The sequence below is a fragment of the Stegostoma tigrinum genome, chromosome 9, assembly GCF_030684315.1.
Source record: "Stegostoma tigrinum isolate sSteTig4 chromosome 9, sSteTig4.hap1, whole genome shotgun sequence".
NCBI classification, from domain to species: domain Eukaryota; kingdom Metazoa; phylum Chordata; class Chondrichthyes; order Orectolobiformes; family Stegostomatidae; genus Stegostoma; species Stegostoma tigrinum.
In genome coordinates, this window is record NC_081362.1 from 8,356,586 (window position 1) to 8,384,559 (window position 27,974).

At 42.4% G+C, this 27,974-nt stretch overlaps 1 protein-coding gene across 19 annotated transcripts in view; it reads right to left on the minus strand.

Annotated features, from left to right (window-relative positions):
• Window positions 1-27,974, minus strand: part of LOC125455166 (1-phosphatidylinositol 4,5-bisphosphate phosphodiesterase beta-4) — a 477,523-nt gene that overhangs the window by 196,922 nt on the left and 252,627 nt on the right. For 18 of the 19 annotated variants that reach the window (XM_048536853.2, XM_048536856.2, XM_048536849.2 and 15 more), the window contains 2 exons: window positions 17,149-17,246; window positions 1,602-1,682 (listed from right to left, as the gene is read on the minus strand). In XM_048536853.2, the coding sequence (XP_048392810.1) occupies window positions 1,602-1,682; window positions 17,149-17,232 (165 nt within the window). In that variant the 5' untranslated portion in view covers window positions 17,233-17,246. Of the gene's footprint in view, window positions 1-1,601; window positions 1,683-17,148; window positions 17,247-19,174; window positions 19,196-27,974 lie in introns of those variants that run through there. The other variant, XM_059648336.1, reaches the window with a different exon arrangement.

Here is a 27,974-nt window from a genome sequence, read left to right on the forward strand (position 1 = left end):
CAATGGGTTTAATGACCTTCTCCTTCTGTGCAGCAGACTCTAGGAACAAGGTCAGATGTTTCTGCAATGTACTTCAGGTGTACAGAGATTGAGTATAGGAGCTGCAAAGTCATGTTGAGGTTGTACAGGACATTGGTGAGACCTCTTCTGGAATACTGTATCCAGTTCTGGTCATCCTGTTACAGGAAGGCTATCATTAAGCTAGAGAGGATTCAATTCAGATTTATGAAGATGTTTCTAGGTGTGAAAGGTTTGGGTTATAAAGAAAAGCTCGACAGGTTGAGACTTTTCTCATTGGAGTGTTGGTGGTTGAGCGGTGACCTTATAGAAGTTTATAAGGTCATGAGGCGTATAGATAGCAATGGCTTTTCTCCAGAATGGGGAATGTCAAGACTAGGGGGAGCATTTTTAAGGTGAGAGGAGACATTTAAGAAAGGTATGAGTGGCAATTTTTTTACACCGAGTGGTTCGTGTGTGAAATGAACTTCCACATGATGTGTTGGATGTGGGTACAGTTACAACATTTAAAAGACACTTGGATAAATACATGAACAGGAAAGGTTTGGAGCAATATGGGCTAGGAGCAGGCAGGTGGGACTAATTTAATTTGAGATTACGGTCAACATGGACTGGTTTGGCCCGGTGGGGTTTTGGGGGAGTGGTGCTGTTTCCAAGCTGTATGACTCTATGACTCTAATATCTTCTGTCCGTTCTTCGTAAAACTGAGGAAAAATTTGCACTAAAGTAATTTTGCTGGAGGGCCTATTTTGGTTTCATATTACTGTTACTCAACTCATTGCTAGCAATGGAACTTGCCAACAGCATTCTTGTGCACCAGTCACTGAAGGTAAGCGTACAGATGTATCAGACAGTAAAGAAGGCAGATGGTATGCTGGCCTTCATTGTGAGAGGTTTTGAGGAGAGGAGCAGGCATGTGTTGGAGCAGTTCTCCAGGGCCTTGGTTAGACCACACCTGGAATATTGTGTGCAGTTTTGGTTTCCTTTTCTGAGGAAGGATACTCTTGCTTTTGAGGAATGCAGCGAAGGTTTACCAGGCTGATTCCGGGGGATGCTGGTCTGACGTATGAGGAGAGATTTACTTGGTTAGGGTTATTTTTGCTGGAGTTCAGATGCATGATGGGGAATCTCATAGACACTTATAAAATTCTAACAGGACTAGAGAGGGTAGATGCAGGAAGGATGATCCCAGTGATGGGGGTGTCCAGAACCAGGGGTCACAGTCTGAGGACTTGAGGTAGACCATTTAGGATGGAGATGAGGAGACATTTCTTCACCCAAAGAGTGGTGAGCCTGTGGAATTCAGGAAATAGTTGATGTCAAAACATTGAATGTATTCAAGAGGAGGCTGGATATAGCTCTTGGGGGCGAATAAGTTCAAAGGTTATGGGGAGAAAGCAGGATGAGGCTATTGAGTTAGACTATCAGCCGTTATCGTGATGAATGGTGGAGCAGAGCCGAAGGGCTGAATGGCCTCCTCCTGCTCCTATTTTCTATGTTTTGATGTAATGTGTAAGAAAAATTGACTGAAAAGGTAGTAAGTTCATACTGTGGTCACCGAGTTCAAACACGGGCAAACATACCTTTCCTTCACTTTTCCACGTGAGAAAGAATCCAAACTCGTCCACCTTAAAGACACAGTTGGGTTCCAATACAGATGACTCCTGTTGGAGAGAACAGTTTTCAGTTGTAACTCAGTTAGTGACCACTCTTAATGAGGTCAACCTTTGGCAAAACAGGCCTCAGGTGGAGAGTCTGGAGGAGGTAAATCAAATGGGTCTCTTACCTCTCCTGCACACCTCTTAGTCACTGGTTTAAATGTAGAACACACATGGCGAACACTGGTCCCTTTTGCCCTGACCTCAGAGTTAAGTGGCAGCAAAGGCTAAATGCTAATGCATTTTAACATACCCCACACACCCTCCCAACCCCTGCAGCAAAGTACAGGCATAGGAATGAGAAAATATTGACAGTGACAAAAATTACTCCTCAACTTCTTGCGAAAAACAACTTTGCTCTATTGAGTTTTGAGGATTTACCTTGCATTACCTGTGATAACACAACTTGTCAGCAATGAATATCAGGGCCATATAATCAAAGCTCTGTCTCAGAAACAGTCAAAAGGAATGTAATCACACAAATGAACAGGGAGCCCTCTTAAACTTATAAGACTTTCTCTCCACTCCATTAATGTGCGGTCTTTCTTCAGGCAAATGTCACCGGTTCCTCTCAAAGCAGCATGATAAAAAGCACCTGCCTTGTTGCTCCTAAATATTGATCCGTGTTCCTATTATGTTATTACACAGATGTCACATAGGGGCATCCGATTTCTAAAGCAGCAAGGTATCATCATGACATGTGACGGTCCAGTTCACCATTTTATTCTCTTGTTCAGATAAGTTGTTCAGTCAGCCGGTCAACAATTCAGTCAGTCATCCAGTATGTGGATTCCAGGCGAGAGCAGTGAATGGAGGGCGTTGCCACATCAGTGCCCCAGTGACCCCTTCCCATGACCCCCATTTACCCCAAGTGTAACAGAGTCTGCAGTAGCCGTATCCACCTGTACAGACCCTGTGGACTCACCCTGACAGCGGTTGAGGATCATCCTTGTCTGTGAGGGACTACTAATGAACAAATGAAACTACATAAAAATTAGTTACACAAGTGCAAAACCTGGACAGCACCTGCAAGTCTGAGATTTCGCACTGGTGTGTTTCGCTAATTGTTAGTAAACTACCAGATATCTGTCTCAATTTGAACCTGTAACCTGGGCTAACACGTTGCAAACTAATGACACATTAGTTTCCATACTCTGACATGCATTGTGAAGAATAAAGATGCATTCTTTTGCTGAACTGATCTTTAAATTTTATACTGAGTTAGACACGTTGCTGCAGGAATGGGCACCATGAAATAATGACCAAAAAGGACAATGAGTTTCAAGACAAACTGCCCGAAAGCAGACATTCTGTCTAAGTCGTGCTGTCGTACAGGAATCAGACATGTGCTAGACACAGGAGGTCAAATATCCCACAGCACAAAGAGTGGTGCCAATCTGAAAAAGGGCATGCAATGACATCCATGGTAAAAGGACATCGGAGGGAACCTTGGTAGGGAATGATTTCTGCTGCTCACTATCTCCAGTGTAACACAACAGTAAATTAAACTCCAGCAGGGTTAGGGATGAGTGAGAAAAGTCCATGGTGAAATTCACAGATGTTGGTATTAAATCTGGGCAGGCGAGGATAGCCATGACTTTTGCACTAAACCTTGTCAAATTAGATTAGTCGAGGTCATGAAAAACTGGTTGGCTAATAATGTTATTTCTTCTTTTTTGGACAGGGAAAAGAACCTGAAGCTTCCAGCACATTTACACTATGCATAGGTGACCGATAACTTGCAGTTATATAATTTAATACTGAAAGATGTCCCAAGACACTCATCAATATGAATCCAACCCTCTGTTCCAGAAATAATTACTTAGCTTTATATTTCAATCAGCCTGATGTTTTATAAGCAGTTTATCCTTTCCAGAATATTCATTGCAATGATCAACATAAGAACAATTTTAACATTTCTTTTTTGCAATGTTACAGCGCATACAACGGATACTAATTTATGTCACTCCTTTCACTAAGCATTATAGCCATCTTCTCTGCATTAATCACTACTGACAGTCAATCATACTGCCAACACCTATTTACCGGCTAATAAACAGTGACACCAATGTTGAATATTAATAACGAGTTAAAAATAGCTTTGTCATCAAAAGGAATATTACAAGAGAAAACAGCGGGATGTATTGAAAGCCAACTCTGATTAGTAAAGCATCGCTCTTTGGTGCTGAAGCTCAGAGACGGTGAGGCTGAAGCATAAATCACAAAAAAAAGGCCAGACTGTATCTTTTTAAAATCTACTTAATTCAAGATTGTTTCTTGAGACCAAAATCATTGCAAATGACAAATAGAATCGTTTAACCAAAAGTCAGTGGTTCAGAACTGATATCACCATGAAAGGTCACCCAAGTTTATGTATTTGTTTCTGGTAATTTTGTAACCATGTCATGAGTTGTTAATAAAATATAGACAGAAGTGTACAAAATACTATGAAATATTCTCCCTACATAAGCTGGAAGAATGTCTGTAAATGCTAGGTTTTAACTCAGGGAGAAACAGAATTGATTGCTAATTTAGACAGTTGCATTGCTCTGTGTGCAGTCCAGATTCTCTCTCTGATTAAACTCAAATTTATTTCAAACTGGCATAAGCATAGGAGCATGTGACTGCGGGGAACTCTTGTCAATTATCCCTTAGAAAATGATCTTTTGATAGTGATTCATTTAACTAGTAAATTAATGCACCAAATCTTTTTAAATCACAGGCACAATGTCTGTATACAACCACATTTTCTGAAAAATCAAATGAATATTTTGCAATGGAGTAAAGCCAAACTAATTTCGCTTCTCTTTGAAACATGAACAGAATTCTCTGCCATTGTTTTGCTGCTCAAAAAACTACTCAAACAATGAACAGAAGCAGAAAATATTGGAAATGCACAGCAGGTCAATCAACGTCTGAGAAGGTTATGCAATAGTTAAAATGTTCATCAAATCCCGACTGGATAGCTACCTCATTGTTTTACGAGGTAACGTTCTGCTACCAACTTATGGGTTAGATTTACTGATGCACCATAATAACATTAGTTTCAGAAGCAGCTTCTCAGCTGTTTTAGTTTCTTTCAGTTCATTGATGCATTCTGAGTGAAGCACACCAACTTGTGTCTCAAATGCAAAATCTGAAAGACATTTGGATAAGTTCATAAACAGGAAAAGTTTGGAGGGATATGGGCCTGGAGTGGGCAGGTGGGACTAATTTAGTTTGGGATTATGTTTGGTATGGACTAGTTGGGCCGAAGGGTCTGTTTCTGTGCTGTTTGCCTCTATAAACCAATAGGCATTGCTTAAAGGTTCCAAAAATGCTAAAAGTGCTTTTCTTTTTAACATATCCAGTCAATACCTGGTTAACATTTTGCTGATTTGGCTATCTTTGTAGATGAACAAAATGCCCCCCCTCTCAGGGGCTTGAAGTTTCTGCTTTTGGTGCCAGTGTTCTAGAAAATGAGGGCGAAACAGTCAGTGTCCTCCACTGTAAAACATGTGATACCACATCAACCACCCTCGACTGGCCCCTGTACAATTCAGCATTTCTGCCTATAACCTCACTCTCCTGGGACTTTCTTGAGGTTGGATACGGGCTTAAATGTACTTCATTCTCATGCTCTTCACTCACACCAAGAACAGAGTTTTTCGGAAGAAACTGAGATGGTCCTTGCTGTCCAAACACAAGACTGTTACACAAGACAAGATTACTGGGGCAAGAATACTGTCCTGAAGAGAGCTTGAATAGACAAGGCCTACTCTTTCTGCAGTTCAGAAGAATTAGCAATGATTTTGTTTAAATAGGTAGGATTCTAAGAGAGATTAACAAGGTATATGCAGAAAAATCTGTTTCCCTGGGTTGGAGAGTCAAGAATTGGAGACATAGTCTCAAGGTATGAAGAATAACCTCATAGGAGTGCGATGAGGAGAAATTTCTTCACAGAAGAGGGCCAGAGTTTTCAGAATTCTCTCCCCTAGACAGTCATAGCTGCATCAGTAGATTGACATATTCAAGTCAGAGATTAAAATTTTTTTGGATCCTCAGGGATTCAAGGAAAAGGTGGATCAGGCAGGAGACGAGAATTAAGACAGATCAACCATGATCCTATTTAATAGGGAGCAGACTCAAGGGGCTGAATGGCCGACTCCTGATCCTGTTTAATATGTACATAAGGCCTTAATGATGATCTCAGTTGCCTGTAATAAGTCATTTAAGATACTCAGAGAAAGCAGACGGACCTCCTGCATCAGATAAAAACGCAGGATAGAATTACTGTCGAAAGATAAGGAACAAAAATGCTGTGATCAGTCGGAAATGTGATATGAATCAACATGTGTACAACAAATTATCTGTAAAGTGCTTTCTATTTGAAAACCTAGAATGCATAACAGAGATCTGGACTTGCACATCAAAATATGATCCGTCTGCTGTAAAATCGCAGACAGAGTTCCAAAACCATTTCTAAAAGTTACACTGAATAGCCCTGTGGATGTTAACAATGGGCTGATATGCTAATATTGTTACTGCTAATGGCAGTACAATGTGAGACCAGTCATTAGTGCCAACAGGGAGAGAGTAGTGGAGAGAAGACGGGAAGGACAACAGAGCAAAGAGATGATAAATCAGACATTTGACAGAAGCAGAGGATAACGGCTGTGAGAGGTGTTTCAAAATACATGCATATATTTTGTGCTTTTCACCAACTCAATAATGGCTATTCATTCTATCTTAGCTAAGTCACCTTGCCAAATTTTACATTTGTTTCTTGATGTTGAGATATTTTGACTCAGGACACCTTTCCCTGCCACTTCCCTCGGCCTTGGTATTGAGTGGCAGCACCCAAACCCACAATTCATCCTTCCCATCTGTGAGCCCCAGGTTCCCCTTCACATCTCAGGCATTGGCACATTTACTACTGAATGACTCACTAAAGGGCACTGCTGAAAAATCTCGATCGCATTGAGCTTGCAGGTTTGACACCATCTGTGCTGTTTCATGTCCTAACAGACTTCCACACTGCACACATCTGACACGGTTCATACCTTCTCCCAAGTCTGTAAAGTTGACAGGTCAGCTGTATGTAGGAACTCCCCGCTCTGGTGCTATTTAAAAGGATAACCAACAACTTGCATGTTAGCTAGTGCTCAGTGGGCTTCATAAGCTGGAGAGTTATGAGCCCCATGCCAGGAAGCAAGTACAAAAATCAGAGCAAACATGCAGGTGCAGAATTTAATCCGAAAGGCAAATGGAATCTCGGCATTTATTGCAGAAGGGCTGGATTATAACAGCAAAGAAGCGTAGTTACAGGTATACAAGGTGTTGGTGAGACCACACCTGGAATATTGTGTCCAGTTTTGATTACCTTACTTGGGGAAGGATGTGGTGGCACTGGAGGCAGTTCAGAGGAAGTTCACCAGGTTGATTCCATGTATGAAAGAGCTGTTGTGTGAGGAGTGGTTGAGTACCTTGGGCTTGTACTCATAGGAGTTCGGAAGAATGTGTGGGGGATCTGATTAGAGGTATACAAAATACTAAAGGATAAGCTAAATGTTGAATGTACATTCCCCACCTTGTGAGACAGTCTCAAACAAGAGGTTACAGATGGACAGTGAGAAGATGTAGGTTGAAAACTGATACGAGGAGAAACTACTTCTCTCAGAGGGTTGTGAGTCTGTGGAACTCGCTGCCTCTGAGGCAGAATCAATCAGCAGATTCAAGAAAGAAATGGATATGGCAGATATTCACCTCAATGGATTTTCCTGCCCCAGTCCGATGCTAGCATTGGACACAGGGTGTTTGAGAAAGGCACGAAGAGGAGGATAAAGGGGTAACTTCGAGCCTCAGCAGCTCTCTGCTTTTTGCACCTTCTTCAACGATGTCTCAACAGAGACATCCTCAGTGAGACGCCCAAAGAACAGAACCAGGCAAGCGGGGAAGCCTGAATCGATGACCGCAGATCCTGAAATGTCAGCCATCTCTCAAAGATCAAACAACAGCCTGTTGCAGCCTTACTGAATGGGTTTTACCAGTTTTTGCAGTTGAATAGGTTGAAAGACAGTGGTAGGGATCTGTGGATAGGGTGCAGCAAAACATTGAAACTATGTGTCAGAGTAGATTTGGGACTGTTTTCTAAGTTAAGCCTTTTTATTGAAGAAGCAATTGATCGAGTTTAATTAAAACACTATCGAAGAGTCTGAGAAATATTGCATTTCCTTGATAAAGTGTCCAATAAAATTGTGTTGGACATTCCCCTGACACTTGTCTCCCTTTTCGATCCCAGTGTACAACATGCCTGAGTTGAAAAGCATTACTGAAAACTGGTCAAGGTTAGTCAGGTTACATTTACCCACCTTTCACTTTATATCAGTAAAAGCAAAACCGAGTAATCTGGTCTTTACCACACTGCTGTTGATGGGAGCTCTCTGCATACAAGTTGATTGCTGTGTTTCTCTGACAGTGACTATACACTGAAGAGCTTTCAGCCAGCTATAAAGGAATGCTACCCTCGTATGAACCTGGCCACCCTTTGGCAATGCATCGCTATGACCGAAAACATGACAACATGCAAGCAGCACCAAGTTTGCTTGCTCTCTGCAGTTGAAGGGATGGGTTCAGATAATTGCCAATAATGATCAGGTTTTGTCCGTAACAACTGTACTCTAGTGAAAAAAGACATCAGAATTTCATAATGAATCATCATCTCATTAATTGCTTTCTTGCAGCATTAATACAAGAAATATATGTTCAATATTAGTACTTCTGGCAGAGTGCTCTGTGCCCTGGGAGGTAAAACTGGGAATTCAAGCACACACAGAAACCTCTGAGCCGAGAGCACTGGATGAAACTTCGCGCTGTAATGAATCAGTGCCTCATTAGGGCATTCATTTTTGGTGTGTCACAAGAGTGGGTTTTTCCAACACATTTGCGAAATGCTATCCCAGTACTTCTTTTCAAGTTTTTAAGGCAGTGATTTGTGAAAGCACCTCTCTGGCTTTGTCACATCCTCAATTATTGAACTCTATCTTTTTAACATTACGTTTGAGGGCTGGGTATTATAAATTACATATTTTTTCAACATTTAAAAAAAAATGACTCACGGCGTTTCAGCTATATTTAGCTACTCTTAAAATAGAGCCTCAGTTCCCCAGTCAAACAGGCTAAATTGCTATCACTTCACTGGCAACCTTGCTGCGGAAGCTTCATACTGACCAAGGGGCAACATGAAAATCTTCGTAGTGAGTGGGCGAACCAATTATTTCCGTCTCTTATCCCAAGCACGAGGTCAAGGTGCAGAGGTTGGTGTCACAAACCCTACCCATTAAAGTTTCCCTTTTATGGCTCAGCATATTTGAATAGATACACTCAAGATTGTTGCATTTGAATGTCTGCCAGTTTGTTCAATCTGTCTATTAACCCTCTCTACCTTTTAGATGCCGAAACCAATGCTGTACTTTTGGGGAAAATTAAAATTCTTTAACTTTTGACTTTGTATTTGTTTTAATCCAACTGCGATGATGGCTGGATTTCTTTTCAACACTGATACCCAAAACCTCAGACAGGCAAGGTTCCAGATTTATCTTCCCTCTCAATTACTGCTGCTTTGCATCCAGGGGTTGGACAGCTTTGTCTTTGAGAGCATGACATGCAATTGAGATATGGTTACCTCAGAATTTGCATTCACTGCTAACCACACTGGTCTCCATCCAGAACTGATGATTTATTTAATCCACATCAATTCCCACATAATTGGGTCATTATTGATCCTGTCTAACCCTTTAATGTCCATGTGCATTTCAGGGTCATCGAGTAAATGGGCTTTCAATATCCAGTTTCGCTTACGGCTGGAGGGAGCTAAGTGTTCAGAATGCACTGAGAAACATATATCTAATTGTTCTAAATAATGTCTGTCAAGGTAGCAATCATTAAAGGTGGCAGAGTGTTTATGTAACTGGATTAACAAACCAGAGGCCAGGATTTATAAGACTGTGATCTACCCTACCAAAAAAAATTTGAGTGGGAGTTCAAATCCCACCACAACAGCAGGACGTGCTGTATCGTGGCAATGTTGCCGGATCACAATCCAGTGCGGCAGGCCAATGTTCTGCAGATCTTACGAGGAAAGGCTGAGGGACTTGAGGCTGTTTTCGTTAGAGAGAAGAAGGTTGAGGGGTGACTTAATTGAGACATATAAAATAATCAGAGGGTTAGATAGGGTGGATAGGGAGAGCCTTTTTCCTAGGATGGTGACGGCAAGCACGAGGGGGCACAGCTTTAAATTGGGGGTGAAAGATATAGGACAGATGTCAGAGGTAGTTTCTTTACTCAGAGAGTAGTAAGGGTATGGAACGCTTTGCCTGCAACGGTAGTAGATTCACCAACTTTAAGTACATTTAAGTCGTCATTGGACAAGCATATGGACGTACATGGAATAGTGTACGTTAGATGGGCTTCAGATTGGTATGACAGGTCAGCACAACATCGAGGGCCGAAGGGCTGTACTGTGCTGTAATGTTCTATGTGGGTTTGATTCCCACCAGGGTTGGAAATTTGAATGCAAAGAAACAGAAATTTAGAAATTAAAAAAAATCTAGTCTAATGGCAACCATGTTGATTATTGTAAAGGCTCATGTGATATTGTCTTGGTCTTTTAGGGAAGTTAATCTGCTATCTCTACATCGTCTGGCCTCCATGTGATTCCAGATCCACAGCAATGTAGCACTACTTGTAACTGCCATTACAGATGGGCATTTCAGCGTATTAACAAATGCAAAAAATAACTCATGATTCTAAATTTAGTGAATTAAATAAACCTAGAAAACAAAGCCAAGATCATAAAAGAAACAATTCATTGATGCTTTTCAGGAAGAGAAATCAGCAGCTGTTCCCTGTTCTGGCCTACATGTAACTCCAGACTCTCAGCAACATGGTTAATTGTTCACTACCCTCTGAAGTGGCCAAGCAAGCCATTCCATTGTATCAATAACTGTTTTTAACAAAACAGTCTTAATCCAGTCAAAATGCAGCAATTCATGAAGGAAGCACGCCATCAATATTTTTAAAAAAATTATTCTTTCAGGGAATTGACTCAGTTCTACTTCAATAAAATAGGCGTCATCTCTCCAAATTCGATTGCATTTGAAGATGAGGATTTAACTGTTAATGATACAGGACTCAAGAAATTGTTGACTTACTTGCTGAGCTGGCTTGTTTCTGTTCAGGTGTTTCGTCACCATGCTAGGTAACATCATCAGTGGAGCCTCCAATGAAGCAATGTTATTCTCCTCCACGTGGAATTTATACTATCTGGTTCATTAAGGTGAGTAGTGTCATTTCTGCATCTGTATGTGTTTGCACATGGGGTCCAATTCTATATGTTTGTTGATTGCATTACAGGTGAAGAACTGTGCCTCTAGGAATTCCGACGTAATGCTTGTGGCAGTCGTTGCACGGTGTTTTGTAAACCACGTTGGGAAGGATTAAAGACTCCGTTCCCACAACAGGCAGAGCGAACGTGGTTTACAAAATACCGTGTATCGACTGCCATAAACATGGCATCAGACAGACAGGAAGGAAACTCGCCATCGGAATACACGAACATCAGTTCACAGCAAAATAGCGCGATGAACTCTCCTTAATATCAGCACACTCAGACAATGAAGGCCATCAGTTTAACAGGGACAAGGTAACCATAGTAGCCCAAACCAAACACAAACACACACGGGAATTCTTAGAGGCACGGTTCTCCACCCATAGTGCAATCAATAAACATACAGAGTTGAACCCAATAAACGAACCCAAAACTGGAATTGACAGTACTCACCGTAACGGACCAGACAGTATAAATTCCAAGTGGAGTAGAATAACATCGCTTCATCGGAGGCTCCACTGATGATGTCACCTTGCATAGTGTTGAAACGTCTGAATGAAAACAAACCAGCTCGGTGATCAAGTCAACAACCTCACCCACAACCCGAGCTACAGATCTTTGCCAAAACTTTAAACTCATGAAATTTCTGATACTCTCCAAGAGGCAGGTAGCTAAAGAACAATAGAATTTCCCAAGGAAAAAAGGCATCAAATCATTCAGTACAGAGATAATGGGAACTGCAGATGCTGGAGCATGCAAGATAACAAAGTGTGGGGCTGGATGAACACAGCAGGCCAAGTGGCATCTTAGGAGCACAAAAGCTGATGTTTCGGGCCTAGATCCTTGATCAGAAATCATTCAGTACCTCGTTTTTACTCTTTCCATGAGATGTTATTACTGCTGGCAAAAGGACAACATTTGCTGTCCAATCCTAACTGCTACAAGTAAAATCATTACAGCGCCAATCCTTCATTAGGGAGAGAAATGATTGACATTGACTTAAGCAGAGGATCACCACACCTCAGGCAAAGGTTGAGAAGGTAGTGTCATCACAATGGGCTCAGGCAGTGCAGGGATTAAAATCATGCAATTCGCATCACTCTACACTGTAAACCAGCCACCCAGCCAACTGAGCTAACTGGCCTCCACAACTTAAAAAAAGGGGAACAGCAACACTAAATGCTGTTAAAATATGATTGTCACCAAGAAAGTGATGGCAAATACGTTAAAAAAATTCTTTAGGCTGACCCTAATGGGCTTCACCTGGAAGTCTTAAAAGAAATGGCTAGTGAGATAGTTGATGCATTTGTTTTAATTTTTCGAAGCTCCTTTGATTCAGAAAAGGTCCCAGTAGATTGGAAGATAGTGAATGTAACTCCTTTATTCAAAAAGAGAGAGAGACAGGAAGAGGAAATGACGGGTCAGTCGGCTTAACATGTACAACAGGGAAAATGTTAGAAGCTATGATGAAAGAAGTTATGTCAGGGCACTTGGATAAGTTCAACACAATCAGAGTCACCATTGTTTTTGCAAAATGAAAGTCACATTTAATGAATCTACTGGAATTTTTTGAGAAAGTAACCCATGCTGTCAATAAGGAACAGGTGGATGTACTCAAATTAGATTTCCAGAAGGTATGTGAGAAAGTGACACTTCAGGAGAAAAACCCAATAATTTCTGATGTAGGGAGTAGCTTACTAGCATGGATAGAAGATTGGCTGGTTAACAGGAAGCAGGGAGAATGTGTAAATGGATCTTTTTAAGGTTGAGAAGGTAGAACAACTGGTGCGCCATAGTGATAATGGGAACTGCAGATGCTGGAGAATCCAAGATAACAAAGTGTGGAGCTGGATGAACACAGCAGGCCCAGCAGCATCTCAGGAGCACAAAAGCTGACGTTTCGGGCCTAGACCCTTCATCAGAGAGCCTCTCTGATGAAGGGTCTAGGCCCAAAACGTCAGCTTTTGTGCTCCTGAGATGCTGCTTGGCCTGCTGTGTTCATCCAGCTTCACACTTTGTTATCCTGGTGTGCCATAGAGATTGGTCCTGGGATCTCAACTGCTTATATAAATTACTTGGATGGAAGGATACAAGTTGTGATTGTCCAAGTTGCTGACGTTATTAAGATAGGTGGAAGCATAAGTTGTAAAACAGACATAATGAGGATACAAAACGATGTAGACAGGTTAAGTGAGTGGACAAAGATTCGTTAAATGCATATAAAGTGAGAAAATGTGAAATTGTTTATTTTGGCAGGAAACATAAAAAAACATACTATCTAAATAGTGAGAGATTTGGAAGCTCAGAGATACAGAGGGATCTGGGTGTCCTAGTTCATGGATCATAAAAGATTAGAATGCAGGGACAGCAAGTACTTGGGAAAGCTAACAGAACTTCATAATCTATTTCAAGGGAAAGTGAATACAAAATAGGGAGGTTATATTTCAGTTACACAGCAGATGAGGCAGCACCTAGAGTGCGATGTGCAGTATTGATCACTTTACTGAAGGAAGGATGTAAATGCACTGGAAGCAGTTCACAGCAGGTTTACCAAACTAATACCTGTAACAGGTGGGTTGTCATTTGAGGAAAGTCATAGACAGCCTGCAGTGTGGAAGCAGGACATTTGGCTCATTGATCCATACTGACCCTCTGAAGAGCATCCCACCCACTTACCCTACCCTATTCCTGTAACCCTGCGTTTCCAATGGCTATTCCACCTAACCTGCACATCTCTGGATGGTGGGAGGAAGCCACAGCACCCAGAGAAAACCCATGGGGAAAACACGCCGACTCGTCACAGACAGTCACCTTGGGGGGATATCGAATCTGGGTCCTTGGTGCTGTGAGGCAGCAGTGCTCGCCACTGAGTCACTGTGCAGGCCTGCAGGTCAGGCTTGTACCCAGAGTTTAAAAAACTAAAAGGTGACAACTGAAACTTGCAAGATCCTGAGGAGTCTTGGCAGGGGTTAAGGCTGTTTCCTGTCATGGGAGAATCTCGAACTGGGGCCATGATTTAAATATCGGGAGTTACCTTTTTAAAAATAGTTGAGGTCAAATATGTTCTCAGAGTTACTCCTGAATCTCTTCCTGAAAAGAAAGTAGAAATAGAATCCCCGGGTAGTTTTAATATAGAGAAGGACAGGTTTTTGTTAAGCAATGGAGTGGAGGGAAGAGGATGTGAAAGGATATCAGGTACAGGAAGGAATGTCGATTTGAGGTGAGAGTCAGATCAGCCATGATCTTATTGAAGGGTACAGCAAACTCTAGGGGCCAAATGGCCTACACCTGCTCCTGGTCCATGTGCTTGTACCCAAAGAGTTTGATGAGAATGTAGAACTCCCTACCGCAGACATTGGTTGAAATGAACAGTATAGATCCAATTTCAGGGAAGTGAGGCAAGCCAATGGAGAAGGGAAGGCTTATACTGAGTTAGACAAGAAAGCATGTGAGGAGGCCCCAGCACAATATAGAGTAGTTTGGGCTGATAGCCCTCTTTCTGTGCTGGGGGAGATGGTAGGAACTGCCAATGCTGGAGAATTTGATTTAACAAGGTGTAGTACTGGATGAACACAGCAGGCCAAGCAGGTTTAGACCCAAAACGTCAGCTTTCCTGCTCCTCTGATGCGGCTTGGCCTGTTGTGTTCATCCAACTTTATACCTTGTTATATCTCTTTCTGTGCTGGATACCTGATGTAGCCCTATGAAAACATCCTTTCAAGCATCTCCCATTTATCAAGGGAAAAACAAGCTTGATCTTTGCTCCTTTAAAAGGTCAATTTTCACTCAAAGTCCCTGATTTAGACAGCAGGTTGCATGATGTAAGCGAGTGTCGATATTTTCACCTTTGTAAATTTGTGAAGTAGGATAAAGCAGAATTCACAGCTTTGTAAGGTTTTTGGCTTTCCAGAGGAATGAATTTTAACACGGTGGACAAAAAGTGACAAAGATAGAGCAAACAACAGCTCTTTTACATTCAACTACTGGACTAAAGGGTAATGAAAGATCATCTTTCACTGGTCTGCCTTACATAAGGGTGTTTAGTGGCACAAACATCCAGATCCTTCGAAGGGAACAGAACAGTGTCATTTCACAAACATGTTGGTCTCCAAAGGAATCAAGGGATGGCAGCAGGCCAGAAGGTGGAGTTGAAGCCCAAGATCAGCCATGATCCCAAATATTGGAATGGGGGTAGGTGATGGCCTGGTGGTATTGTTACTAGACTATTAATCCAGAGACCCTGGCGATGTTCTGGGGGTCTGAGTTCAAATCCTACTATGGGAGTTGGTAGAATTTGAATTCCAATCAAAATCTAGAATTAAGAACCTTATGATGACCGTGAAAACCCTGCGGATTGTTGGGTGATGGGAGAGAGGGAAAAAGATCCATCTGGTTCACTAATGTCCTTTAGGGAAGGAAATCTGCCACCCTTACCCAGTCTGGCCATCATGTGACTCCTGACCCACAGCATTGTGGTGGACTCTCCTCTGGACAATTAGGAATGGGCAATAAATGCTGGTTCAGCCATGATTGAATAATCAAAAATAAGAATGACAGCCCAAATGCTTGTATCTTGTTCTTTTGTCAATGAATCCCAAATTATTGGCTGTGATCATGGGACTTACAGATGAAGACTTACGGTCCGGAGTCACATGTGGTCACAGCGGGGTAAGGTTCCCTTTCTTAAATTAGTTTTTACAACAGTTGCCAGATGTTACATAATCACTGTTAGACTAACTTCTTAATTCCAGATTTTTACAGAATTTAAACTTCATCATCTATCACTATGACGTTTGAACCCATGCCCTCAGTACCATGGCCCGGGGTTCTTCATTATTAGTCCAGGGGCATTACAGCCATGTCACCAACAAACAGCGAATTGACAGACACACAGGTAATGTAACCTGAGACATATTTTCCCACACTATACCTCTCCCCCAACCTCAGGCACAGGCCAAAACTTACAACCTCAACCTAGACCTGACTTAACTATATAAATCCAACTCAAAGTCTGACCCATGGTTTTTACGTTCAATAGTGGTATGTCAACGTGAAAAGTTAATTTACACAGCAAAGTGTGCAGTTAATGATTCTTGAGGATAGTGACGGCAATTTTACTTCTGGAGGATGTAAACATCCCAATACGGTTCATTGTCAGAGATCTCAACCTGAGTTGCAGGAGCGGGGAGACCCAGAGCTGTAGCAGTATGGATTATATGCGAATACACCTGCGTTCTCTTTACACCACTGCAACGCGATTTCCACATGAAGAGGAGCTTATTGACAAGCTGCAAACCTCAGCACTGAAAGCTAACACACTCATTCTGAGGCCCTCGTGATCTAGGTAGTCGTGTGGAGGAGCAATGGAAGCTGACCTCACTCATCACGAGTTTCAATCCCTCCAAGAAACTGATTTTCTCATTTACTTGGAATCAGCGCTATTTCACAGCTGCTGACATGAAGGCTGTCTCAGAATCTTTCTAGGTGCTCATCAGTGTCCTTGGCAAAGCAGCAATCATAGGCTCAATGAACATCAGACAGATTAGCTGGTAACCTAGTTCAATTTTGGTTCTGTTTGACTGCTCCAACAAGCACGAGCTCCGGAAATAAATCTCCCAGGCCTGACACGTAATTTAGCATTGCTTCCCATTCCGCCCTTCCTCTGAGTGATGAGCAAAGTAGATTTCCCGGACATCAGAAGATGTGGTTACAAAGAAGGACCAATTTATACACCAAGCAATAGAGGTGGTAATCTCCCCATTTCTGTTTCTTTGCCAGTGCCACAAAGAACTGCAATACCTGGCGCGAGAGCTTAGTTGTGTCTAGCAACTGGGCTGGTAGAACAATGAAGATTCAGCTCTGAGCAAAGCTCAACTCGAAATACAAAAACAGAGCCTCAGCGTTGGCACTGCCTTGATTCCGCATGAGTGTTTACAATGCACTGGCATAAGTGTGGAGAAAATCAGTCAATAGATTTTGTAGTGGCAAACCAATCAGAAGGGAGTTATGCAACTGCTGTTTCAGATGGTTGTCACTGAAAGATGTGGCTTAAATGGGAATCTCATTACGTTCGAAAAAGGCACTTGTTTTGAAGCTGACACTTACCTCCTCATATATTTCAAAAACAGCTCCCTCTTGCATAAAAGCTGGAACAGGCTTCTGCCACAAGAACTCGTATGCTTTAGCCATTATTGTTCAGAAACCTAAACCAAAAAAACAATCAAGAGGACTAATTAATCTTGAAAAGCATTCATTAAATCAAGGCCAACCATCATTCAAAGCAATCACGTCCGACAATTGCTAACACTAATTTTCTGGATAGTTTGTAACTAACCAAGCACAATCAAATAATGCTGACATTGTTGGTTACAGAAGCTATGGCACTATTTCAGTATCTGCCATAACCCTCATAGACCCCTGATCAACCCTCGGGTTGTAACCTGAAAACTGCCTTCTTTTGCTTGCTTGCAAGGCCCGAAATGAATCAATAATAATTTGGGAAGACTCAGTACAATTCTGAGTTGGCTGCCTCACTGCACTGAGCCTGTGGTTGACAAGAGCAAGTTCAAATCCCTCATTCTCTTCGAGGTAATTTTTTTTTCGCTCTAAAAGGAAAATTAATTAAATCCTTTTCCTCCTACTAATAGATTATCTGCCGCTACAGGGAGAAATAAAATAGAAAGCAGAATAATTCATCCCCTAGTGACAATTAAAGAGTAATTTTCAATAAAATCAAGCAAAAGTTCCACCCTGTTCGGATGCACAAAGTGCAGCACACATTTTCATTCAGGATTTAAAAATGGAAGATATGCAAAGTGCTGCTCTGCACTTTGCTAAAAAAAAGTCGTAAACTTTCAACACTTGGATCTCACCTTTATTTTACCAAGGACTGACACAATAGTGGCAAAATAGGGGCTAACGAGTTCAAAGTTCCATCATCTGATTTTAATATCTGAGCCATTTGTGGACGAATATGGTTTTAAAAAAAGGGGAAAAAATAGCACTGACTTAATGTAGCTGCAGTGGTCACTTGACTGGGTGGTGCTGAGCTCATGAAGCCAATGTGAGATGTGCAAACACAATCTGAAACTAGAGTTTCTTCAAACGACGCTGAAACTCTATCAAGAAAATCGTCAAGCCATTTTTTTTGCTTGCACCTTTCTAGAAGGTGTGCATCCCAAGGCAAGCATTGCCTGCAGATTATCCATCTTTCCAGCCCCTGAGCGACATGGGCAACAGCAAGAAAGCTGGGTAATCACATGAGATGACCAGCAAAGGTCTTAACAACAGCAGGGTGGCACGGTGGCTCAGTGGTTAGCACTGTTACCTCGTAGAGCCAGGAACTTGGGTTCAAATTTCACCCTTGGGCAACTATCTGTGTGGAGTTTGCATGTTCTTCCCATGTATGCGTGGGTTTCCTCTGGGTGGTACTTTTTCCTCCCAACAGTCCAGAGACGTGCAGGTTAGGTGGACTCGCCATGCTAAATTGCCCGAAGTGTCCAGGGTTGTGCAGGCTAGGTGAATTAGACTTGGGAAATGCAGGGTTACAGGGATAAGGTAGAGGGGTAGGGTGCTCTTCAAGAGGGTTGGTATGGACTCAACGGGCTGAATGGCTTGTTACCACGCTGTAGGGATTCTATGAATGTCTGGAGCAAACAATCCCATTTTCTAGCCAAGCAGGTTAAACAGCTAGGCAGGAGTGTTGCCAGGATCGAACAGCAAGAGGCCAATTTGCATTTACATCCTCATCATAACGACATCTCAGTTCTTTGATATGCGGTTTCCCATTTTCTACGTTGTGTGCTTCAATACCACACAAGTCAACTTATGAGATGCAATTACTTTACGTCTGTTAGTCATTATCTCAAAATCAAGTGCTTTCAGTCTTCTAACACGGAAAACTTTTAAATCCCAAACTATAAGCTGTATTCCTGAAACATATGCACCATGATATTACTATTTGTAAGAAATTGTTCTTCATTATTCCATCTGTGTGGGGTACCTCTACATTACAATTAATCTTGCTGTCACTGGGTTAAAGACAACAATATTGACACCACTCCTGACTTCTGGCCAGGTGTATGGACATTGAGTGAGGTGGTGCATCTGGCTTAATAACGAAAGTGCTTACAATCAAACAGCTGGCCAGTACTTGACTTGGATGCTCACAGACGAACAATCCTCATTTAACATTGGTATTTCTTGCAAATTGTCCTGATGGGTGCAAAACAAAAATGCCTTGATGAAATGTGCATTTATTTCAGGAAAATTTACGTTTTGTGCTACCAAATGGCTAACCTTCCTATTCTTCTGGCACTGAATCTTGGTAAAATGTAGTAGCATGCATGATGTCTGTTCTCGATGGCCCATCCAATTCCTGCTGTCTCTCTCATCAAATTCCAGGAGAACGGCAATTTCTAATGATATAGCACCTTTACCATTACAAAATGTCCCAACATGATCCATAGGTACATCACTGAGCAAAATTTGACAATAAGCCAGAAAGAGAGCGGTAGGACTGGTGTCTGCAAGTATGGTTAGAGAGGTGCCTTAAAATGATCTTAAAGAGGTACAGGAGAGAGGAACAGAGGAACAAACTTCATACAAAGCTAACCACTGATTGCACTGACAAGCAGCTTGCTTAAAGCTTCTCCTTTTACCGTGACCTGCAGCTGGAATTGTGCAGTGTGGCACATGAAATAGATAACAATATACCTACCCGCCATATTCTTCACCTTTTTGAAGTCTAATAGGAGCAAAGAGTATGAGAACCTGCTAGGTTTTTCTGATCTGATTATCTGGCCTTTCCTAACCCTCAAGGGAACTGTCCCTTCAACAAAGTCATAGAGTCATGGAGATGTACAGCAGACCCTCCAACTTGCCCACACCGACCAGATAGTGTAAATTAATCTAGTCCCATTAGCCAGCATTAGCCCACATCCCTCTAAACCCTTCTTATCTATGTACCCATTCAAATGTCTTTTAAATGTTGTAATTGTACCAGCTTCTACCATTTTCTCTGGCAGCTCATTCCATACACACACCACCCTCTGTGTGAGGTACCTTTATATCTTTCCTCTCTCAGTTTAAACCCATGCCCTTTAGTTTTGGACTCCCCTACCCTGGGGAAATGATCTTGGTTATTCACCCTATCCATGCCCCTCGTGATTTTATAAACCTCCAATAAGGTCACCCCTCAGACACCGACACTTCAGAGAAAATAGCTCCAGCCTTTCAGCCTCTCCCTGTAGCTCAAACCTCGAACCCAGCAACATCCTTGTACACCTTTTCTGAACCCTTTCAAGTTTCACAATATCTTTCCTATAGCAGGGAGATGAGAATTGCACGCAGTATTCCAAAAGTGGCCTCACCAATGCCCTGTACAACTGCAACATGACCTCCCAGCTCCTATACTCCACACAACGATCAATGAAGGCAAGCATGTCAAATACTTTCTTCGCTCACTTTTATTGTCTTTCATTGAATGTACTGATTTAGCTCACTCAGTCTTGGTCGTAGCTTGAGTCAGAAAGCCCACAGGTTCTTGACCAGCTTTTAGACCATAAACCACGCTGACATGTTAGTACAGTATGATGCTCAGCATCTCTTAGTGTTTGCAAAATGACTGCTGAAATTGACAACAGACCAATGCTTTTAACAGCCCCGTGTTACTTTTGACACCTCAAGCGGGAAGGTGATGGAAGAGTACATACTATCGCTAGACTATTAATCCAAAGACTCAGGAAAAGTTCTGGTGACCCGGGTCATGACAGATGATAGAATTTGAAAAAGGCCTAATAATGGCATTGAAACCAGTGTTAATTGCCAGGGAAAAAGCCCATCTGATTCACGAATGTCCTTCAGGATCCTTGGTTGGTCAGGCCTACACATGACTCCGGACAACCGCAATGTGGTTGCCTCGCAACTGCTCTCTGTGAAATTAGGGATGGGCAGTAAATCTTGGCTGAGCCAGTGATGCCCGCATCTCAAGAATGAATAAAAAAATGCTTTGGGATACTCTACAGATACATTAGATTACAAAGTAGATGCTGGTTTGTTCTTTCATTGCAGGGAAAGCATCAGCTGTGGTCTTAAAGGAGCACAACACGGTTAAACTCACATTTATTTTAGCAGTTAAAACTTACAACTGTACTTCAGACTCTTGAGAGGCCAACAAAGAGAACTTTCATCTTATATTGTAATAATGATCATCCACCTGAACCATTTGGGATGCCTTGGGTAGATTCACTGTCACCAACCCTTCTTGCTGACGTTCGTTTAAGCGGCCTTTACCGCAACGGAAAGGATAAGCACTCCAAATCTTCAGCAGAAGATGGGCTCAATCTTGATGAACAGGAACTAGTTTTGTTACGTATAACTTAAAGGCTAGTTACATCAGATCTGAGATACAGGATGGTGTCCGTGAGACACCAGGCCTAACTGAAGAATAAGTTCACATTATAGCCACTGAAACACCCTGTTTTGACATCAGTGTTAATACTGCGTTGGTTAGCTCCTCCTAGGAATAGCTCTTTACATCCTGATTGGGGTGGGGGCCGCCTTGCAATGTGAGTTAACCCTTTCAGGGACTAACTGCCTGATACAACAAAAAGTTATTGGTACTGCAGCTGGTTGTGAGAATGACTTATACATTGAAACACAATAGTGAAGTTACAAAGGACCACCTTCAGCATTGAAATATGAAAAAAACTGACATGTATCTGTTCAGTTTGAGATTATATTCAAATTACTTGTAGATATTCCTAAGCAATGAAACCAATTTGCAGATTTGGTCACCATACGAATTATCCAAAGCCTTTAAATCAAACATCACATTCACAAAGGAGCAGCAAAAACAGTTTGTTCTGAACTTATTTAGGAAACACTCTCTTTTAATGACTGCCCTATCCAGCTATGAAAAAATAGCTGAAGGGAGGATGGATGGCTGCAGCCTAGCACCGAGGGAGTCAGTAACAGCTGGTACACTATCAGCATCTTCATTTCATATCTATTTCAGTGATCACTAACGATATTAGGAAGCAAACACAAAGGTTATCGCCACAGGATACTGTTTGGAGAAATGATTAAAATCTAGAAAGCGATTATCTCATTACTGCGGTTTGGGAAACAATTGCATCGTGTGTGACAGACAAAAGACATCAAACGTAAAGTTTTCACGATACAAGGTATTCCAGGAGAGGGACAATAAAGTGGTAGTGTCACTGACTGCTGCACTCACAACTCCTCAGCTCCCTTCCAGTACTCTTGCAATTGGCCAAACTACTCTCTGCCAAACACTGCACCCCACACGCTCTGGAGGGGAGGAAGAGTGGTCGCACGTCATTCACCTTGAAGTAAAACTTTGCTGGAAAGCAAACACCACGCATGCCCACGCTTAGCTGATAATCTGGATGAACATGAACGATGACAAACTGCAAGCCCCAGCTGAGGAGATGCGAGCGCCTCTCCCATTCCCAGGGTTTGCAGGCAGAAACTTCTCTGTAATCTTTCCTTCTCTCCTGATCTCTTCAGCAGCCTTGTCTTTCAGTACAGCTCAGTAATGAACAGCTCCTTAAGTTTGTGTCCACCAATTCAGATGAGGTGTCTTGTGAAGAATATTCAAAGATTACAATTTCTTTTCACTCTGCATGAAAGCCTACCTGTTTAATGTCGCTGCTTTTCAGCCATTTAGCGGATTCGTGAACATCTGAACATCTGATAACTAGCTGCCCGTTGCTCCTAAAAGATAAACCACACCAAACTACACAAGCAATGTCCAGTCCATTGACTGATTGTATTTTGGTACATGTGACAATAAATCAGTGGAGAGCTTTGTTCACAAACAGTACAGGCAGATCACAGTAAGCAAAAGAATGTACAGATCAAAAAGACTTAGACTGAAGCATACAGGTTACACTGCACAGGGCATGCACGAGGCAAGATCAATATTAGCAAGATCAGCATTATTTGAGGCTACAGAGTCCATTCAACTGTCTGATAATAGGTAGAAAGAAGCTGTTCCTGAACCTGCTTGTGTGTGTGTTCAGGCTTCAGTATCTTCTGAAAGAGTTATAAGAGATCATTATCAGAGTGTGATGGATCTTTGATGATGTTGGTTGCTTTTCAGTGGCAGGGAGCCATGTGAATAGAGTCCATGGATGGAAAGTTGGCTTCTGTGCTGGTCTGGGCTGTGCACACTACCTTCTGTAGTTTCTCACAGTCCTGGGCAGAGCAGTTGCCATAACAGGCCGTTATGCACCTAGACAGTATACTTTCAACAGTGCATCTGTCGAAGTTGGTGAGGGTCCTTTCAGACATGCCAAATTTCCTGAGGTGCCTGAGGAAGGCGTTGTTGTGCCTTCTTGATGGTCACATCTCCATGAGAAGTCCAGGACAGGTCGTCGGTTATCGTCACTCTAAGGAACTCAATGTTGTTCACCCTCTCAATCTCAGTTCCATTGCAGTAGATGGGGGTTGTCCTCCTCCTTTCTTTCTGGAGTTAACGATCAGTTCCTTAGTTTTGCCGACGTTGAGAGAGAGAGATTGTTCTCACTGCACCACGTCACCAAGTCCTCTCTCTCCCTTCTGTATTTTGACTTGTCGTTGTTAGAAATCCATCCCACTATGGTGGTGTCGTCAGTGAACTTGTAGATGTTATTCATTCAGAAGTTGGCCACACAGTCATAGGTGTACAGGGAGTACAGTGGGGGCTGAGGATGCATCCTTCCAAGGCTCCATTATTGAGTGTTATTGTGGAGAGTGTTCAGCAACGTCTACTCACTGTTCATGTCCAAGGTAGTCCTTCAAATCCACTTTTCAGCCCCGTGACAGCAACATTTCAGTCTCAGTGAGCTAAGAAGTGTTCCACAATCACTAATACAACTACTTCTGGTGACAAAAGCTTCAATTTGAAATGGCTGTTTATACAATAAACTTACCCCTGCTGTTCAATGACTTCTGAAACTGTCACTCTATAGGACTCGCATAATCAGTTCCAAATACTGTGAATTTTCTAAAGTGAAATTTTGTTCCGCCAAGCATAATTTCAGCATGAAGGAGTTTTTAAGGTCTATTTAATATCGTATTTTTCTGATATATTAAAGTCATGACAATAAGAAGCGCCCTTTGTTCTCTGACATTGTTGTCAGCATTTTTTATATGCCGTCTGTTGCTTGGTCATTAAAGCATTTTTTAACTCTTATCTCAAACTATATTTAAATTCCAATTCCAGATATTGTGTGTCATTTAATGGCAGCATGCTCCCCTTTTAGGTCATGGGCTTAAATTTCACCCCAGATGTCCGTGTCCAACTACAGAAAGACATCTCAATGTAATACCCTCTTTTGGCAGGAGATACCAAACCAAACTCCTCATGGCAGATCGCCGATCAGCAATCCTTCCCTGATTTGGATGCCTGAAATGGTGGGGTGAATGACAAGTTCGATGCTGATGGCCAACACATGGCCAGCATTCACCCTCCCACTTGGAAGGTCAAAGACCAGGTTGTGCGGAAGGCCAGGCTGACATTACCTCCTGTGAAACCTTAGCCCGGTTTATTGTGAAAGACCAGGAATTAGGATGCAAATTAAGTGCAAAAACGAAAGCTGAAAAGCTCAGCAGGTCTGGTGGCATCTGTGGAGAGAAACCACAGCTGACATTTCAGGTCGAATGACCCTTCCTGAGAATGGCTTTGTTCAGGAATTTCTGTTCTTGATTCTGCTTTACAGCCTCTGGTGCTCTTTTGGTGTCTATTTTCAAATCAAATGTGTTTGCATGGAAATTTTACACATTCCTGTGGGTGTAGCGGTCACCGGCTAGGCCAGAATTCGTTACCCATCTTGCTGGAAATCTGAAGTGAGAATAGAAAGTGCTGAAGAAACTCTGCAAGTCTGACAAAAACCATGGAGACAGAAACAGAATTTCAAATCGACTGTGACTCTTCTTCAGAGCTGAAGGCTTAATGCTGAGGCGGGTGAAAAAGTGAGGCAAGTAAGCGTGGTAAGAAAAGCAGTCATATTATCAGTATCTGTATGCATTATGAAAGCTTCTGAAGACTTGCTATGAATCCAAGAGAAAAATTGAACTTTCACCACCTTTGCACTTCACTTTTGAAAATAGTGAAAGTGTGACTTTCATTTCATCTCAATCTCAGGGACCAAAAAGAAGTCTTCTATTTCAAAGTAATTGGTACCGTCTTAACTCAATCACTTACAAAACAGAACGTGCAACAGAGACGCATGTCATCCTTTCAACCAGCATCTGAAATGAGTGCCCTGGAGAGTGATAAAGATCAAAGTGTCAGCAGCAGGACATCACCCTGGGAATCGGCGCCAATTACAGTCTTATCGTGGGAAAAACAACTTACCTAAGGTCCCTGCATCCCCATCACCCAATCTAATGTCTCACCATCCTTCTTATCTTAACTACAATTATCTCGTAAACAGATCATTACCCTATTAGAATTTGTCATGTGCTGAAGGAAGTTGCAAAAGGACACTGTGATTATATTTAATCCCCATCTGAGTAAACAGCTGAAGACAGCATTACTTCTGCGGCTTACATTTTCTCAGTGCTGTTCCTCTTCGTGCAATGTACTATGCTCCCCACTGTGAAACTGGGCAGGCTGTTCTGCAATGTCCCCAGTGACATTGACCAAGGCAGACAAGCCCTTCTCACACTTTCCCATTCCATCTGCAGCCTTTCACCCAGTTAATCACACCCATGCGTCTCTAATGCATCTCCACAGACATCCAGCTGGGTTGGACCACACTTAGATGGTTCCATTCTTATCGACCTCATCACAGTCACAAAAATATCAGAGATTACTCTTCCCATTCACTTATGGTTCCAATCACATATCACAATCGAGTTTTTGAATCCCTTTGTAACTGCATCCCCTCCCCATCTTTGCCATCTCCTCCAGCCACACACTCTGGCCTCTGTTGCATCCACATTTATAGCTGCTCCAGTTTTGCGGCCAAGCTTACAACTGCCCAGGCCCTAAGCTCTGGATCTCCCTCTAAACCTCTCCCCTCTTTACCTCACTCTCCTCCTCAAAGACAGTCCTTAAATCTTACTTCATCAGTTAAGCTTCTGGTTATTTGACCTAGTGTCTCCTACAGAGGGTCAGTTTGCTGGAGAGCGATGCACAGTGATGCCAAAGCACAACTTCATTTCCTGCACTGGCTAAGGTTACTGTGAATGATTCTCCTTCTCAATCTCTCCATTTATCTGAGGTGTGGTTACCCTCAGGTTAAACCACCATTAGTCATCCCTCTCTGATAAGAGAGTGGCCCTATGGTCCTCTGGGACTACAATGATTTTACTTCATTTCATAGAACCCTTGCAGTGTGGAAGCAGGCCATTCAGCCCATCCTAACCCTCCAAACAGTTCCCACCCAGACCCAATCCTGTCCCTGTAACCCTGCACTTCCCATGGCTAATCCATTTCGAATCTGCACATTCCTGAACACTACGGGCTACTTAGCAAGGCCAATCCACCTAACCCTGCACATCCTCAGACTGTGGGAGGAAACCGTAGCACCCGGAGGAAACCCACGCAGGCATGGGGAGAATGTGCAAACTCTACCCACAGACAAGCACCGGAGGGTGGAATCGAACCTGGGTCCTTGGCTCTGTGAGGCAGCAGTGCTAACCACACAGTGACTAGCTGTAATAAACTTGTTTATAATGCTCCTGTGTATTGCCTTGGAATGTTTGATTCAAGGCAATATAAAAAGAGAAGTTGTTGTTGTTTCGTCTTGTCACTCCTTCCCTTTTCACCTTTTAGGGTCTATCATGGACATCTTGTTTACCCCTTTACATGCTGCCTCTCAATGGCAACATGCCGAAACACAGTTTAACGATCCATTTTGATGACAACACACTCTACCTCTATCATCTCTCTCATCAGCAGTTAATTTTCAAAAGACAAAAGCCATTGCCTATAAATTCCAATTCCTCAATTCTGACTCTAACCCTCTCCTTGCTGTCTGAGACTGAACCATATCTGACCCAGAGATAGTGAGTCAGCCACACACCGAACCCATCACTCAAACTGTTTATCTCCACCTCCATAATGTCGCTGACTGCACCCCGTCTAGTTCTCCCGCTGCCTCTATTTATATCCATGCCTCTGTTGGCTCCAGAGTTAATTTGTTCATGGTCAGCTTCCGAACTTGGGCCCTTCACAAACTTGTAGTCATGCAGTGATTTTCAGTGTCCTAATTTGGAGCAAATTCCACTCACCACCTCCACCGCGCTCAATGGCTGAGCTCAGTTCCTGATTTAGCAGCACCTTAGTTTTAGAATTCTCATCCACGTGTTCAAGCCTCTCCGTGGTCAGGTCTCTCCCTATCTCTGCCATCTCCTCTAACCCTACAATGGTCTGAGTTATCTACACTCAGGGCCATGTTTTCAGTTGTCTCGACTCTGAGATGTGTGGCGTCCTATCTACAGCGCAATTTTCAAGCCTTGATACCTGAAAGAACTCTTCAGAGGCTGCTAGACCTTCAAAAATCACCCTCTATTTACAAATACATAGCCTTTGACTGCAGCACTACCTCTTATTTAGTCAGGTACAAGAGCGTTAGTATCCCTGACATTTATCCTTTTATGTCAGCCAGGGCTCCCTGATTGAACCAGATTAACAGCCCAGATCAGGGAACTCTTATTTGCTGACCTCATTACCATCACTGCATCACGAGGTCAGAGTAATTAAAGGTTTGGAAACCACTGTTATACAGTAAATCACAAACATCAGCGTTAACAAAATCATTTATTTAAACGTTCCCACCTCTCTAGCTTGCTTTCCTCCCTTAAGATGATTCGTAAAACTTGTCTCCTTCACCAATCTTTTGGTGGCAATCAAACATTTCCTTACACGACCAAGTGCTATAATTTGTTTTATAATGGTTGCTTGAAGTGCCTAG